Below are 15,981 nucleotides of genomic sequence, written 5' to 3' on the forward strand. Positions count from 1 at the left end.
GGGAATTCCTTACATCTAAAGCTTCTGTCTGACTTGTGACAGGGGCTCTGTCCATCGCTATTTCAGGCACCACCAGTTTTTCCAGCTATGGGCAGTGGGTGCAAAGTTTGCATTTTTGCCCCCTCCTCAGTGTTGGCGGCTGCCCCGGGCCCCCCCTTCTCCATTCGCTTTCTGTTAGGAGGGTAGGGGGCTGCGAGCTGCATTGGGATCTTGCAGGGGGAGGGGGGGGAGAGGTTTTCACTCTTTTGGGTGCTGATGGTTTCCCCCTCCCCCCCCCGGTTGCTGCGAGGAGCGAGGCCCCGTCTCGGGCTTTGTGAGGTAACAATAAGGCGGCGGCAGCGCCGGTTACAAAGTATCCCCCGTGCCGAGAGAGGGGCGGGCCTGGCCTTGCACTTCCGGGTCAGGGGAGGGGCCGCGCCGGAGAGGAGCCCCGGCCGCCGCCGCCATGGCCACGCACAAAACCGAGAAGATCCTGCACCTGAGAACCTACAAGGGGAAGACGGTGCGGATCGTGCGGGAGCATTACCTGCGGGAGGACGTGCCCTGCTCCACTGCCCTCTGCCAGGCCGCCTGTGCCAACGGTGAGGGCACCCGGGGCAGTGCCAACGGGGGAGGGGGCACGGCCAACGGGGGAGGGGGCACGGGGCAGTGCCAACGGGGGAGGGGACACGGGGCAGTGCCAGCGGGGGAGGGGGCACGGGGCAGTGCCAACGGGGGAAGGGGCACGGGGCAGTGCCAGCGGGGGAGGGGGCACGGGGCAGTGCCAGCGGGGGAGGGGGCACGGGGCAGTACCGACGGGGGAGGGGGCACGGGGCAGTACCGACGGGGGTCTCTGCTAACAGGGAGGGGACACGGGACAGTATCTGTGTCTCTGCTAATGGTGAGGGGTCCCGGGGCAGTAACCACGGGGCCCCTGCTAATGGTGAGGGGTCCCGGGGCAGTAACCACGGGGCCCCTGCTAATGGTGAGGAGTCTCGGGGCAGTAACCACGGGGGCTCTGCTAATAGTGAGGGGTCCCAGGGCAGTAACAGGGCCCCTGCTAATGGTGAGGGGTCTCGGGGCAGTAACCACGGGGGCTCTGCTAATGATGAGGGGTCCCGGGGCAGTAACCACGGGGGCTCTGCTAATAGTGAGGGGTCCCAGGGCAGTAACAGGGCCCCTGCTAATGGTGAGGGGTCTCGGGGCAGTAACCACGGGGGCTCTGCTAATGATGAGGGGTCCCTGGGCAGTAACCACGGGGGCTCTGCTAATGATGAGGGGTCCCGGGGCAGTAACCACGGGGGCTCTGCTAATAGTGAGGGGCCCCTGCTAATGGTGAGGGGCTGTCCTTAGTGTCCCAGTGCAAGTGATGAGGGGACCCAGAGGGGGGTCTGTGCTAACGACGGAGGCAGGGTCTCATTTGGCAGGAAGCTGGTGGTCAGCCCAGCAAGGAAGGCCTGGCACAAGCAGGCGAGGTGCATGTTTGTGTGTGTGGAAAGCTCTCTTAATTCTGGGACCCTTGCCCTGTTTCAGAAGGGAAGCTGCTGTCGGATGACGTGACTCACTACCTGGTTCCTGACTGGAAGGTGGTGCAGGATTACCTGGAGATCCTGGAGTTGCCCGAGATGGGAGGGGTGATTTTCATGCAGACGGCGTGCCAAGCTGTCCAGCACCAGAGGGGACGCAGGTACGGACTCACCCTTGCATGTTAGAGGCTGGTGGGGCTGTGCAGAGAGGTCTCTCCCGTCCACCACCCCCAGCCCCCTGCACTGCTGGGCGATGATAATAACTTATTCTTCTGCAGAGTTGGTAATTCAGTGTGAAAAGGCAGGAAGATTTGTGATAACCAGTGGCATCGCTCAGATGCCGACCTCTTCGTGTATTGTGTGCTGCACGGAAGTAGATTTTGTTTTTTGTTTTGTTTTTCTTAGGCAATATAACAAGCTGCGAGCTCTGCTGAGGGACGCACGTCGGGAGTGTGTTACGTTTGCTAACGAGTTTCAGCAGTATTCCTACCTGCCGAGGGAAAGCGGGGAGTCCATGGAGACGTGGCAGAGCAGGTGTGGTAACCCCCCCCTAGCAGCAGCAGCAGCACAGAAGTGACAGGGGAGAGCAGGAGGTGGGCTCTCCAGACCAGGTGGTAACCCCCCCCTAGCAGCAGCAGCAGCACAGAAGTGACAGGGGAGAGCAGGAGGTGGGCTCTCCAGACCAGGTGGTAACCCCCCCCTAGCAGCAGCAGCACAGACGTGTCAGGGGAGAGCAGGAGGTGGGCTCTCCAGACCAGGTGGCGTTGTTTTATTAATGGTACACAATAATTCAGACTGGGAGTGCTTCGTGTTTTACCAAGTGACCCTTATCTTAAAAAAGCAAACATTCAGTGGGTGGGTATATTTATGCACTCACTGCGCGTCCTCGCCAGAAGTTACCCAATGTGAGATCGGATCCCTCCTCAGCTTTACTTCTAGGGAGAAATATGCAGTTGAGTCAATTTACTAAGCACATTAAGAACATAAGCAGTGCCGGGCTGGGTCAGAGCAAAGGTCCTGACTCCAGCAGTGTCCAATCTGGATCACAAGTACCCGGCAGGTCCCAAAACGAGAAGATTATTCCTTGTTGCTCAGTCCCAGGGGGAGAGCAATAGCCTGGAGAGGGGGTGTTCCTGGGGGGAAGGGTTTAGGTCACCTTCCCACAACACCTGTACTTTGGGGGTTAGAGACGTAGGTGAGATGACAGGAAATAATGCACATGCGTAGCGTTGAAAACACGGTGTGTGTTTTCTGTGAAAGAAATCTACCTGCACGAGAAGCAGGTGCAAATGTTTGCAGGAGCTCTGTGCTCACAGGAGGTTTCAACACGTGTGAGTGTGTGTGTGCATGTGTGTGTGCATATGTGTGTGCGTGCATGCGTGTGTGCGCCTTGCCTTTGAAAACTGGGACAAAGTCCGTGGGTTAAAAGCACCCGTGGACGCTGTCCCACTGCAGATAGTTTGTAAATTGCCCTCATTCTCGGCAGATTGTAAAGGGACATTTCAGATGAAATCCCAGTGGGCTGTGTGGCTGCCGCGGCTTTTTAAGAAGGTCCCGGAAGAAGCTGAGGAGGCGGTAGATGGCACTCCCATGCAGCTATAGAACCTGCTTTCTCTCTGGCACTTTAATGTAAATGTGTTGAGCTGTTAGTAGCACTCCTGGCTAAGGATGCACTGCAGTCAGTTGCCAGAGACTGTGGTGAATGCAGTAATTTCAATGATTTTTTTTTTAAACCTGAGAAACACCCTTTAAAATGAGGCTCAGACAAGCCTCTGTCCAGTGAAATTCCGTTTCCTACTTAACTCTATGCTTGACTCATCCAGAAATAAATATGATTTTTGGAGGAGAAGGATCAGAACATAATACAACTTTTTACATATGCTCAAAACGTCAACTGCAATATTGCTACAGGTGACTTGAGGATTACAGAAGCACATCAGGCTACCGAATTAATCTAGCAAAGATGGGTACTTGCCAGGTTCTTATGGCCTGGATTGACCACTGTTGGAAACAGGATGCTGGGCTTGATGGACCCTTGGCCTGACCCAGCATGGCAAGTTCTTATGATGCGTCAACCTTTTTCGGAAATGGAAACAGTTAAGCATTAGGCCGCATTATTCCCTATCAAACTAGATTCCCCGATTTTAAAGTTTGTGCAAGTAGAGGACTCAAGAAATTTAGGAGCTCTTTCTGACATTTTATATGGCAAGCATATTATATTTCCTAGGTAGGGAGATGAATGTCCTGCCAAAGTACACCTTTCTCTTATGATGCTTTGGGTTCGCATTCCACACAGAATAGTTTTCCTGTTTAAGGGAAGGCTCGGGAAAAATCTTAAGCTTGCGAGGCAACAGATACTGATGAGGGAAAATTATCTGTACCAGGCAGTAAAAAGGCGACATTTTGCATCTAGCACAATTATTATTTCTCATTCGTTCGGCGCTGCAGAATGAGTGGAGGCCTGCTGCAAGGGTCTCGCACTACGAAAGGGAAATATTAGAGCAGACGAGGGAAGGATTTGAGACTAGAGGGAAATGGATGGGTCTGACTGTCAGGGAAAAATAGATTCAGATTAACAGCCAGTATTTCAGCATGTGCTAAGGATTTGGCAGTCTGTATTGTCTAGGGTTAATCTGTCCTTTCCCACTCTGGAATAACCCAGATTTCCCAGCTACCTTTTGGAGTGAACATTTTGGTGCCTAGGAAGATTGTAGAGTTGCGCTAGATTTTCCCCTTCATTGGAGAGCACTGCTCAGTATGGAAGACTTTAAAGACTGTTCTAATGTGGCAGCAGTCCCTATATATTCAGCTGATTGGGAGCTGGGATTAGCAAATTAGTGTCATTTGAATTGCTATGGAAGAGAATTCCTGGATCCAAACGATTGGTCGCTGAATTATTTAAGAAGTAATGTAAACTTGGTTGTGGGGTTCATGTTACAATTAAAACATTCATAAATTCAAAACAACAAACCTTTTCTGCTGGAAAGAATCCAATAGAACTAGGAGGTCATGAAATGAAACTCCAGGGAGGGAAAACTCAGAACCAACGTCAGGAAGTATTTCTTCACGGAGAGGGTGGTGGATGCCTGGAAGGCCCTCCTGGAGGAGGAGGAGAAGATGACAACAATGAAAGATTTCCAAGGGGCATGGGATAAACACTGTGGATCCCTAAAGGGAAGGGGAATGTAATAAGAGCAGGGCCGGTACGTTACCGGTCATTAGGGTTCGGCAGAGAGCAGCCGTGTGGGACTGTGAGTGGAGCCTATCCCGCTCGCTGCCGAGAGAAGCAGAGTCTCTCTGGGAATGAGCGGTGCCTGTGTGTGTGTGTGTGTGTGTGTGATTGTGTGTATACAAGAGAATAGTGGTGTTAGTGAGAGAGAGGGAGGGGGCCTGTGTGAATGAGACGAGGAGCCTGGGTGTGTGTGTGTGAGAGGGATTGTGTGTGTACAAGAGAATAGTGGTGTTAGTGAGAGAGAGGGAGGGGGCCTGTGTGACTGAGATGAGGAGCCTGGGGGTGTGTGTGTGTGAGAGGGATTGTGTGTATACAAGAGAATAGTGGTGTTAGTGAGAGAGAGGGAGGGGGCCTGTGTGACTGAGACGAGGAGCCTGGGGGTGTGTGAGTGTGAGAGGGATTGTGTGTATACAAGAGAATAGTGGTGTTAGTGAGAGAGAGGGAGGGGGCCTGTGTGAATGAGACGAGGAGCCTGGGGGTGTGTGTGTGTGAGTGTGAGAGGGATTGTGTGTATACAAGAGAATAGTGGTGTTAGTGAGAGAGAGGGAGGGGGCCTGTGTGAATGAGACCAGGAACCTAAATGTGTGTTTGTGTGTGAGAGGGGGCCTGTCTGAGTGAATGAGGTCGGGGCTGGAGCCAGGGCCTGGACTGGGGGGGGGGGGCGCAAGGCAGAAAGTTGGCCTAAGGTGCCTAATACCCTTGCACCGGCCCTGAGTAAGGCATGGGGGTAACTTGCTGGTGTGGCGGTTACTGCCCTTAACCAATAAGCCTTGATACATCTGATGCAACTCCAACATTGCTCTCTGCTTCAACGGCAGGGGGTGAAAGGAAATTGGACTCAAACAGTAACCAACAAGAGCCCTGTCCTTGACGGTCTGAGTAACTGATGACGTTGGGAGCTTGCTGGGCAGACTGGATGGGCCGTAGGGTCCTTTTCTACCATCACGTCTGTTTCTATGATAATATTTTAGAATTCAGTGATGGATTTAGTTCAAGGTGAGTCTCAGGTACTGAATGTAATTCCCTGTCCCCCGAGGGTTCACAATCTAAGTTTTTTTTTATCTGAAGCAGTGGAAGGTGAAGTGACCTGCCCAAGGTCACAAGGTGGTGGGAGAAGTGGGATTAGGATCCTGGCTACTCCGCCACTCCCAATACTTTTTTTTTTTTGTCTACATTGCTTTTTTATTGTAACCGTATAAAGTTTTTTTATTGAGTAAGCTGGTGAGGGGGAAGTTGTCTGAGTAACGTTTTTGGCACAGGCATTTTTCCAAGCAGACTTGCCTTGCTAATTTTGCCCCACTAGTGGTGAATATTGGTGCTGTCTGGACAAAGTGAAACCGTGCCCGAGAACGCTTCCCTGCATTGCCTCTTTCTACCCGGGTACATTTTGTGTGGGCAGCGAGCTTTGACAAGCTAACGTCGTCAGCAAAACCCTTTTAAATTTTGACCTCTGAACTTAGAAAATAAAATGTACTTAAAACCAACAGAAAAAAAGCGCATTATGGCAGATAGGACTGAACGGGGGAGTTGCTTTTCTTTTCTGCAGAGGTCGGATTAAATGGAAGGACATCTTGTTTTTTGGATACAGAGGTCTGCATGCTTTAGGTAGATGAGGGCTGGTGAACCATTGAGCCTCAGAGCCAACGTTGCTTTTTCAGGTGCATTTATAATGCCTCCGTCTGGTACTACCATCACTGCCGTGGCCAGATGCCTGTCGTCATGGTGACAGAGGATGACGAGGTTATCGAGGGGTATGGAAGTGAGACGGGAGGAGTGTTTGTGATCTCATTTAAGGTAAGATTGCTCACCTTACAGTGAAGACAGGTGATGCTAGAAACAGGAGGAGGAGGAATATCCTGAGACTCTTATTGTGTCCTGGCTCACCTACGGGCCTTCCGTTCCCATCCTCTGGGGGGAGGGGAGATGTTTATTTGGTGCTTTCCTTTTGTTCCTGCTGCTTTCTGCAGCTGTGAGAGGTCAGGGGTTGGAGAAATCCGATACTGGCCCGTTCCTCCAATCTGAGACTGAGGCAAAATTCATATTCAGAAGCTTTTTCTTTCTTGTTTTTAATTGGAGGGCATGTAGAGCACTGCATATAATGAATCAGTTTGTCCTATATGGGTGTCTCTCTCTGTATAAGAGAGCTACCACTTACATGTGTGGCAAGAAGAATGCAGCAAGACTTTACTGCTATATTACCTCTATATGTGGTTATTCACCACTAGTGTATACCGCGCATTGTCTCCACTTCCTATTGGCAGGTGTGCAACAGTAACTCTTACAGGATAAGACACGCCTCACAAGGACATGGTAGCTTATTGTAAAGCATCGTACAGAAATGCAGTGCGAGAGGTGTCGGGCAGCCCAGCAATTTGTCTGACCGCTCGCTGGTGCTATGGGCATGTGGCACATGTTCACTCTTAGCGAGTCCAGCACTGGTCAGGTTGAAGAGACACCAAAGAATCTCAGTATTGTACACACTTTTTATATTTCTTAGTTATGCCTTGTTCTGTGGATAAAGATGCAAACTAACTTCCATGTAGGATGTTTATTAGCTGGAGCTCCCCTTTCTACAGAACTATCTGGAAGACTTTTGGCCAGACCTGAAAGCAGCCCATGAGCTCTATGAGTCGATCCTGCAGAGTCAGCGAGAGAGGGAGAGTGAGAGCCAGGAAAACCGTGGGAAGGAATATCCAGAGCACCTTCCCCTGGAAGTGCTGGCGGCTGGGATCAAATCAGGAAGATACGTACAGGTAACGCAGACATTGGGAATACAATCCAGGAGCTAGAAACACTTCCCAGCGCCGCCTCTTTACTGAGGAGGATGCTGGGAACAGACGCAAACCTGAAACGGTCTTTGATGATTCTGCTTAATGGAGGACATAAAAGTAACAAATCGCCAGGACCAGATGGTATCCACCCCAGAGTCCTGAAAGAGCTCTAACATGAAATTGCAAAGCTATTACTAGTAATCTGTAACCTATCATTTAAAACAGCCGCAACACCTAAGACTGAAGGGTTGCCAGTGTAACACTGACCCAGGAAACTATAGACCAGTGAGGCTGATGTCTGTGCTGGCTAAATGTTAGAAGCCGCTCTTAAAAATAAAATCTCCAGCCATATAGCTAGGCATGGTTTAATGCGTAAGAATCAACATGGTTTTAGCAAAGGAAAGTCTTGCCTCACCAATCAGCTACATTTCTTTTGAAGAGGTTAATAAATATGTCGAAAAAGCTGAGCTGGTAGAGTTAGTGTGGTGTATTTGATAAAGTCCTCATGAGACTCCTCAGGAAATTAAAACGTCATGGAATCGGAGGCAGTGTCCTATCGTGGCTTGGGAGCGGTTAAAAGACAGGAAACAGGGTAGAACCAAATGGTCCTTCCCTGTTTGTACCCAGATCAGTCCTGAGTTTTGCCTCCCCTCCAGCAGATGGAGACAGAGTTTCGCAGACACTGCCACTTAACTCGAGGTGCTTCCTGCAGTCCCTCAGTATTTCTCTGTCTCCAGCGGATGGTGGAGGTGCAAAGCCTGCAGTCTGAGGTTGAAAAAACCCCAAAGGAAAGCTTTAAAAGCCTAGAAGATCCAGGATTGCTTGTCTCCCAGGTCCTGGGGGGGCCATCCCCCCAGTCTCTGAGGGTTGGGGACCCTTCATTGCTCGGTTCAGAGTAGAAAGCTGGGGGTCCCAGTTCCCTCACCCTGAAGGAGGAACACAGTCTGCTGTGGGACAGCAAACTTTGCCCCGGTTCTTCCTCACAGGCGATCGAGCAGCTCCGTTCTTAATTTCCCGTTTAGCGCCACATTTTCAATTAATGATCTGGAAAAGGGAGCAATGAGTGAGGTAATGAGATCTGCATATGACACAAAACTATTTAAAGTAATTAAAACACGAGCAGACTGTGAAGAATTGCAGGAGGACCTTGTGAGATGGGGGAACTGGGCGTCTACATGGCAGATGATGATCAACGTGGACCAGTGCAGTAATGGGCTGGGTGGTGACATTGATAACAGTGATGAGGGTGGTGGTGAGGATAGTCAGGGTGGCAGTGATGGGATTGGTGATGAGGATGCTGGTGTTGAGGATGAGGTAAGGATAGTCAGGGTGGCAGTAATGGGATTGGTGAGGATAGTCAGGGTGGCAGTGATGGGATTGGTGATGAGGATGCTGGTGTTGAGGATGAGGTGAGGATAGTCAGGGTGGCAGTGATGGGATTGGTGATGAGGATGCTGGTGTTGAGGATGAGGTGAGGATAGGGTGGCAGTGATGGGATTGGTGATGAGGATGCTGGTGTTGAGGATGAGGTGAGGATAGGGTGGCAGTGATGGGATAGGTGATGAGTATGCTGGTGGTGAGGATGAGGTGAGGATAGTCAGGGTGGCAGAGATGGGATAGGTGATGTTTCCTGGTGTTGAGGATGAGGTGAGGATAGGGTGGCAGTGATGGGATTGGTGATGAGGATGCTGGTGTTGAGGATGAGGTGAGGATAGTCAGGGTGGCAGTGATGGGATTGGTGATGAGGATGCTGGTGTTGAGGATGAGGTGAGGATAGTCAGGGTGGCAGTGATGGGATAGGTGATGTTTGCTGGTGTTCAGGATGAGGTGAGGATAGTCAGGGTGGCAGAGATGGGATAGGTGATGTTTGCTGGTGTTGAGGATGAGGTGAGGATAGTCAGGGTGGCAGTAATGGGATTGGTGAGTTGGGGGGGTGAGGTAGAATGACTTTCTGATGGAGAATGATGTGCAGTTCTTCTCTTTCTGTTCAGGGTGTTCTTAATGTCAATAAACACAGAGCGCAGTCAGAAGCTTTTGTTCGACTCCAAGGGACCAGCAACAAGAAGACAGGTGAGTGTGCATGAGATGCACCTGTGCAGTCCCGAGCAGTGTGGGACTCAGTTGGGGAACGAGCCTGGAGCGAGTTCAAATCCTCGCTTGGCTCACATTCAGTATGTGTTAGTGTACCAGTTTCTTCCCGTGTTGTGCATGAGCTGACACACGAGGTAACTAAGTGATAACATGGTAATAAGCCAGGAAAACCAGGAATATTCACCCTTTTCACTGTAAACGCAGTGCCTTAGACTGCTCGACAATCCTGACTACTTCACCCTTTTCATTCTGTGAGAAGGCGAAGAGCAAGATAAAGCACTCGATTGTGGAAACAGGAACATGTTAATGCACACGTGTGTTCTGGCATCTCCCCTCATGATGGCAGACAAAGAGCAACGCGGCCATCTGGTGTCCATCTTGCAAGGATCCATCTCAGGATCCAGCTCTGGAGAATGACCGTCTATGGGACGTCCGGGGCAGTTCTCTCATTCGTTCTCTCTGTCTCTCGCTACTTAGATCTGCAGAGTGATGTGCTTATTCACAGCAGCCGAGCTCGCAACCGTGCAATACACGGCGACGTGGTGGCCGTGGAACTACTGCCCAGAGCAGAGTGGAAAGGAAGAACGCGTGCACTGAGTGACAGTGAAATGGAGGAGAAAGCAGGAGAGCCCCATGCTGAGCCCATGCCCACAGGTAAGATGAGAGAGTGAGGGGTTACTAAACCAGGAAGCCCACGCTCAGCCCATGCCCACAGGTAAGATGAGAGAGTGAGGGGTTACTAAACCAGGAAGCCCACGCTCAGCCCATGCCCACAGGTAAGATGAGAGAGTGCGGGGTTACTAAACCAGGAAGCCCACGCTCAGCCCATGCCCACAGGTAAGATGAGAGAGTGAGGGGTTACTAAACCAGGAAGCTCACGCTGAGCCCATGCCCACAGGTAAGATGAGAGAGTGAGGGGTTACTAAACCAGGAAGCCCACGCTCAGCCCATGCCCAAAGGTAAGATGAGAGAGTGAGGGGTTACTAAACCAGGTAAGATGAAAGTGACAGATTTAATAGGCTTTAGAGTTTAAGATCCCTGCTGCTGGGTCCTTGAGTTCTGCTTTACAGAACTGGTCCTCCAGAGAGCATGTCCTGGCAATTATGGGATGTCTCATGTCTCTTTGTGACCCTTTTTAAGGCAGGGTAGTGGGAATCCTTCAGAAGAACTGGCGGGACTACGTTGCAACCTTTCCTGCCAAAGAAGAGACGCAGTCTCAGGGCAAAAATGCACAGAAGATCCTAGTTACCCCATGGGACTACAGAATTCCCAAAATCCGGATCAGCACGCAGCAAGCTGAGACCCTGCAGGTGCGTGGGTGTGATGGGAAATCAGTAGCGTAATCTGTAGGCCCTGAGGTAGCCATGAGGCAGGGGCTGGCACAGCCTGCAGGGACTTCCTGCCTTTACCGCCTCTGATCAGTCACAGCAGCTGGAACGGTGCAAGGTCCCTAAAGTAAAATTAGGACTGACTTGCAAACATCACCTTTTCCCAGGCAGCCTGTGTCCAGTGCGGTTAAGACCTGCCCTCCTATTACTCCCTGAAAAGTCCCTGAAAGCCCAGCTATGCATCTGAATTGTGCAGCAAGGGGAAAATGGTTTGGCGTTTTTGAGTGAATTGCTTCCTGGGTAAGAACTCCAGCACTGACAGAGGGGTAATTTAATGGGGAAATGCCCGCTTTTTGTGTTTTGTCCACGCTGCAGGACTGGAGAGTCGTGGTACGGATCGATTCCTGGGACGCGACCTCTCTCTACCCCAATGGACACTTTGTACGGGTTTTGGGAAGGATCGGGGATCTGGAAGCAGAGATCTCCACCATTCTCGTAGAAGGCAGCATTTCCATCACCCCCTTCTCAGAGGCCCAGGTCAGCGTCCAAGGTCACGACTGTGATCTCTGATATGTTGGGGGGGGGGGAAGGGGTCTTCGCTCCTCAGCTGGAAATAGTTTGGGCCAGCCTTCTGCTTCGGGTGTGCCTGCCTGAATTTCCCAGAAGTGCACTGGTGTAGGCAGGGGGATCCGGGAAGAGCTCTTCTGCTTCTAAAAAGGACTTTTTAGCAAAACAAGACTTGTTGGTTTCTTGCTTGTAGTTGATAATGAAAGCAATCGAAAAAAACCCTACCAATCCCAATAGCTTTCAATTTCACTAATGGAAGAAAATGAGAAACCGTTTCAAATGTGGAAGATACGTTTAAACATAAAGCAATAGCTCGTCACCCTTCTCAAAACTTTGAAGCACAAAATCAGTAACAGATAAAAGAAAGTTCCCTCTAAATCTGCATTTATGATGCTGCAGGATCTGATGATCATTCCTTTAAAGACAAATTAACTAATCAGGCAACAATTCCCAAAAAATTCCTCCTTTAAAATATACATTCTGGAGAAAGGAGAAGGATCAAGAAAATGTAGTTCTTTAATTGACTCCATGGCTTTTTCAGTTTCAGTCAAATCAATGTCCCCAAACAGTTCCCACTGAGCAATGTAACTCTGCTCTTAGGCAGGGTTTTCCCTGCAACAAGAAACGCAGGATGCTTGGGAATCTCGTTGATTCCTTAATGCCTCCTCTTAGTTTCGGATGACTGGCATACTCTTCAGGGGCAAATCCTGTACTTTTCCCTTTTCCATTTAATCTGTTTCACATTAAAAAATGCATCTGATCGTCTAAGAGAAACCTGTGACTGGGCCATATAACACAGTTTCTTAGCAGCATTAAGAGTGACTTATATTGTCCTCCCTTGCACAGCAAAAGCCCTAAGGGAGCCATCAGACCATCGTTCAGCTCTCCTCGTTTGTTTTAGCCTCATCAATCCAAGGCACTCTGCACTGCGCATTTCTACGCTTCTTCTGAACCAGTAGGGCAGAGGCCAATAACTGAGTGAGGGAGTTAGTGATATTATCTGTGGACCCTTCGCCACTAAACATTCATTTTTAAAACATCCTGGATCAATGGGCTTCCTTAAGCACTGAAGTGCTAAGTTATTAATGCACTGAGCAGCCTTTCCAGGTAAACTGCACGTAATTAGGGCGGGATCCGACCAGGTTGCTGGTTTAACATCCCTTAGTGTAAGTGCAAGAGGAAGTCAGAAGACATTTGGCAGAATCCCTCATAAGAGTCAGGAAATCACAGAGTCCTGGGATAGGAGGCAGTGTCCTATTGTGGATTGGTAATGGTTAAAAGACCAGAAACAGAGGGTAGGACTCAATGATCAGTTTTCCAAATGAAGAAAGGTCATTTAGTGGAATATCCCAGGGATCAGTACTGGGACTTGTTCTGCTTAACATATTTAGAAATGATCTGAAAAAGGGAATAGTGAGTGAGGTGATCAGATTTGCAAATTACATAAAATTATTCAAAGTTGTTAAAATGGCAGCAGATTGTGAGGAACCGCAGAAGGACGAGGAGAATGGGCAACTGAATGGCAGATGAGATTTAATGTGAAAAAGCGCAAAGCGATGCACAGGAAAAAATGATCCCAACTCCAGGTACACGGTGCTGGGTCCCCTGTGGGAGTCGCCACCCAGGAAGAGGACCTTGCAGTCACTGTGGACAGTGCAGTGAAATAAAAATGTTAGGAACGATACAAAAAGGAACGGAGACTAAAGAGAGAACATCATTCTGCCCCTGTACTGAGCCCTGGTGCGACCACAGCTGGAGCCCTGGGTGCAGCTCTGCTTCACCCATCTCAGGAAAGACATAGAAGAAGTAGAAAAGGTGCAGAGAGAGAGACGCAGATGATAAAGGGGAGGGGGGATCGAGGCTGCGCGGGCCAGGACTCTTCAGCTGGGAAAAGAGAGGGGACAGGGGAGAAGTTATAAAACCACGGGTGGGGTTGTCTGGAAAACAAAGGACGGATATTCAATCTCAGCTAAGAATGCAGCTTGGTTCAGATCTTGCAAGAGATTTAATCAAATTGGGCAAGTTATTGAGTTACAGATCTTGTGGGATAAAAACTACACACAATCTCTGGTATTTCCAGCAGTTTATTACTAAAAACAAGTAATCAGATTTTGTCCCTTCTCGTGCAGAATGTCACTGTGATGCGATTTTTGACTTTTGTTTTAAACTAACTTGTTAGTCTGGCCTCGAGGTCCTCTTATCCTGCCAGGAATGATCTTACAACAAAATAATGCAAGGCAGATCCACTCTTAGAATAAAATGGTCTCGGGAAATTCCTGCTAGTTATTGGGGCTGAAAGAAATAGAGAAGCACCTACTAAACTTCTCACGGCTAATCTGCTGTCCCATCAGTAAGGTCTGAAGAAGCTCATCTTTCATTGAGAAGGTGGTGATGGATGCTGCCACCACTGTAAGCTCAGCTTTCCTGAAGATGCATGATTTGTACGTAAATGCATGAAATGCTCAACCTTTCTGCCTCATTCATTCTTCTGCAGATGCGCGAGATGCCTACCAACACCCCCGATGACGCCTGGCAGGTGACTCCCGAGGAGGAGCTGGCACGCACAGACCTGAGGGAGACGCACCTGGTATTCAGCATTGACCCGAAGGGCTGTGAGGACGTGGATGATTCTCTGTCCGTGAGAACCCTGGCCAGTGGCAACCTGGAGCTGGGCGTGCACATCGCAGACGTGACTCACTTTGTGGCTGCAAACTCTTACTCGGACATTGAAGCTCGAGCAAGGTGACTGAGGGTGCTCTGTAACTATAGGGAGTGACCAGACTAAGAAAGTTGCCCTTAGAATTGAATCTGCTCGTTTCATGTAAATGGGGTGCATGAATGTTAGAAGGATAAATGGATACAGGACTAGACAGAGTAGAGGTTGTGAGGTTGCATCACTTTTCTGGGTCTTTTATTGCAGGACTCTGCTCTGTTCCAGGGTTTCACAGGGCAGAGAATGCCTGAATTTAACTTTTGGGTTTCTTTCACGGTTGGGTAGCTAAGGCAGCATGTTTGTGCTGCAGGGAAGGTTCGTGGCACTAGAAGAGAAGGTCTGGACTGAGGAACTGGTCCTGAACTTCTGTTGAATTCTTCTAGCATTAGGAAAAGATCTGCCAGCAGCGCCCCGTGAGAGACATCGTGCAGTGTTTTACCACTAGGGGTAGCCTTCCTGTACGTGCCGTGTTCTGTAGCACTTGGTTAAGATATCTTAGCGCGTGCATAGCAGGGAGCATAGGACGCTGCGTTGTACTGCTAGATATAAAGTTTATATACACAGTTCATGGCACATGTAACAGCACTGTGTGCTCTAATGCTAGGAGTAGCTTGTGTACACATTGTGGAGTACAGAGCTGCTGCTTACTCTGAAATTTGATAAATCATTCTGTTTTCTCTTCTTAAACTGACTAATTTTACAAGGATGTTTACATACACACATGCACTTCTCCAGCTAAGAGCTGTAGGCAGGGATTGATTTGGTGAAACTGTATTGCAGAGAGATGCAGATGCACAGTCTCCGAGCTCCTATGAAGACTTACGTTTTGTCCTCAGGGCTACCACGTATTACCTGGCAGATCGCCGTTACGACATGCTCCCTGCCATCCTGAGTGCAGACCTCTGCTCCCTGCTCGGTGGTACTGACAGGTAAGCTGCTTCCTCTGCTTTCAAACGCAGCACCACTTCAGCCTACAGCCTGGTGTTACAGGGAAACCCAAAACCATTTCTTGTTTATAAAGGAAGCAGTGAGGAGCCCTGGCTCGCGTGGCCTTCATGGACATAGTCGCCAGGTCGAGTCACAATGGGTACCGAGCTTTATGGGGAAATTTCAAATATCTGGGGGTACTCACTCCCCACCCCCACCCCCACAGGCTGCACCAGTTCTGAAAGGTAAAACCCACACACAATTTCTCACTGAGAATTGCCCTGGAAAATAACTCCACCGCAGAGATCAGTTTTTCCCTGCAGAACAAAGCACGGAGGTTTGAAAATGCAAAGCTGCATTCTCTGTGGGGAGATGGGGCAGCAGCCTTAGTGTCTGCCTTGTGCCTTTCATAGGAAATAGTTAGATTTGCCCTCTCCATGTATAAAGAGAGCTCCTTTGTCCATTTGTACCTTACAGATTTCTGGTTTGGTCCTGGCTCGAGTTCCTGAATGTGCCAGAGTTTTGTGTCGCACGTGGACACAGCATGGCTGATCTGCAATCCCCTTTTCAACCATTTTTGCTTCTATACTGACGCTTGACCTTCAAGCTCGTTCCCAGTCAGGGGCGAGTCCTTCCGGGGCTGGATCCTATCTGGCTTCTCTGCAGACCCAGATCGAGGGACCTTGCCGTGGGTTACAGTGATCGGGGGGGGGGGGGGGGGGGGGGGGTGATAATGTAATGCAGTCTTCAGCGCACTCTTACAGCCGGCGTCTCCTGTGCTGGTGCTCGCCACGTAGGACTCTCTCCTGTGGAAGACTTGCTAGAGATTTTATGGGCTGTAGTAGGC

The 15,981-nt window shown here is 49.8% G+C and overlaps 1 protein-coding gene across 4 annotated transcripts in view; it reads left to right on the plus strand.

Moving 5' to 3' along the window:
* Positions 1-382: 382 nt before the first annotated feature.
* Positions 383-15,981, plus strand: part of DIS3L (DIS3 like exosome 3'-5' exoribonuclease) — a 34,533-nt gene continuing 18,934 nt past the window's right edge. Inside the window, exons 1-11 of one of the 4 annotated variants that reach the window (XM_029574737.1) lie at positions 383-581; positions 1,513-1,666; positions 1,911-2,039; positions 6,396-6,531; positions 7,314-7,490; positions 9,500-9,578; positions 10,077-10,253; positions 10,740-10,909; positions 11,303-11,464; positions 13,989-14,236; positions 15,044-15,136. In XM_029574737.1, coding sequence (XP_029430597.1) covers positions 446-581; positions 1,513-1,666; positions 1,911-2,039; positions 6,396-6,531; positions 7,314-7,490; positions 9,500-9,578; positions 10,077-10,253; positions 10,740-10,909; positions 11,303-11,464; positions 13,989-14,236; positions 15,044-15,136 — 1,661 coding nt within the window. In that variant the 5' untranslated portion in view covers positions 383-445. Of the gene's footprint in view, positions 582-1,512; positions 1,667-1,910; positions 2,040-5,555; positions 5,734-6,395; positions 6,532-7,313; positions 7,491-9,499; positions 9,579-10,076; positions 10,254-10,739; positions 10,910-11,302; positions 11,465-13,988; positions 14,237-15,043; positions 15,137-15,981 lie in introns of those variants that run through there. The other 3 variants (XM_029574738.1, XM_029574739.1, XM_029574740.1) reach the window with 3 other exon arrangements.

The sequence above is a fragment of the Rhinatrema bivittatum genome, chromosome 13 (assembly GCF_901001135.1).
Source record: "Rhinatrema bivittatum chromosome 13, aRhiBiv1.1, whole genome shotgun sequence".
Classification (NCBI taxonomy): domain Eukaryota; kingdom Metazoa; phylum Chordata; class Amphibia; order Gymnophiona; family Rhinatrematidae; genus Rhinatrema; species Rhinatrema bivittatum.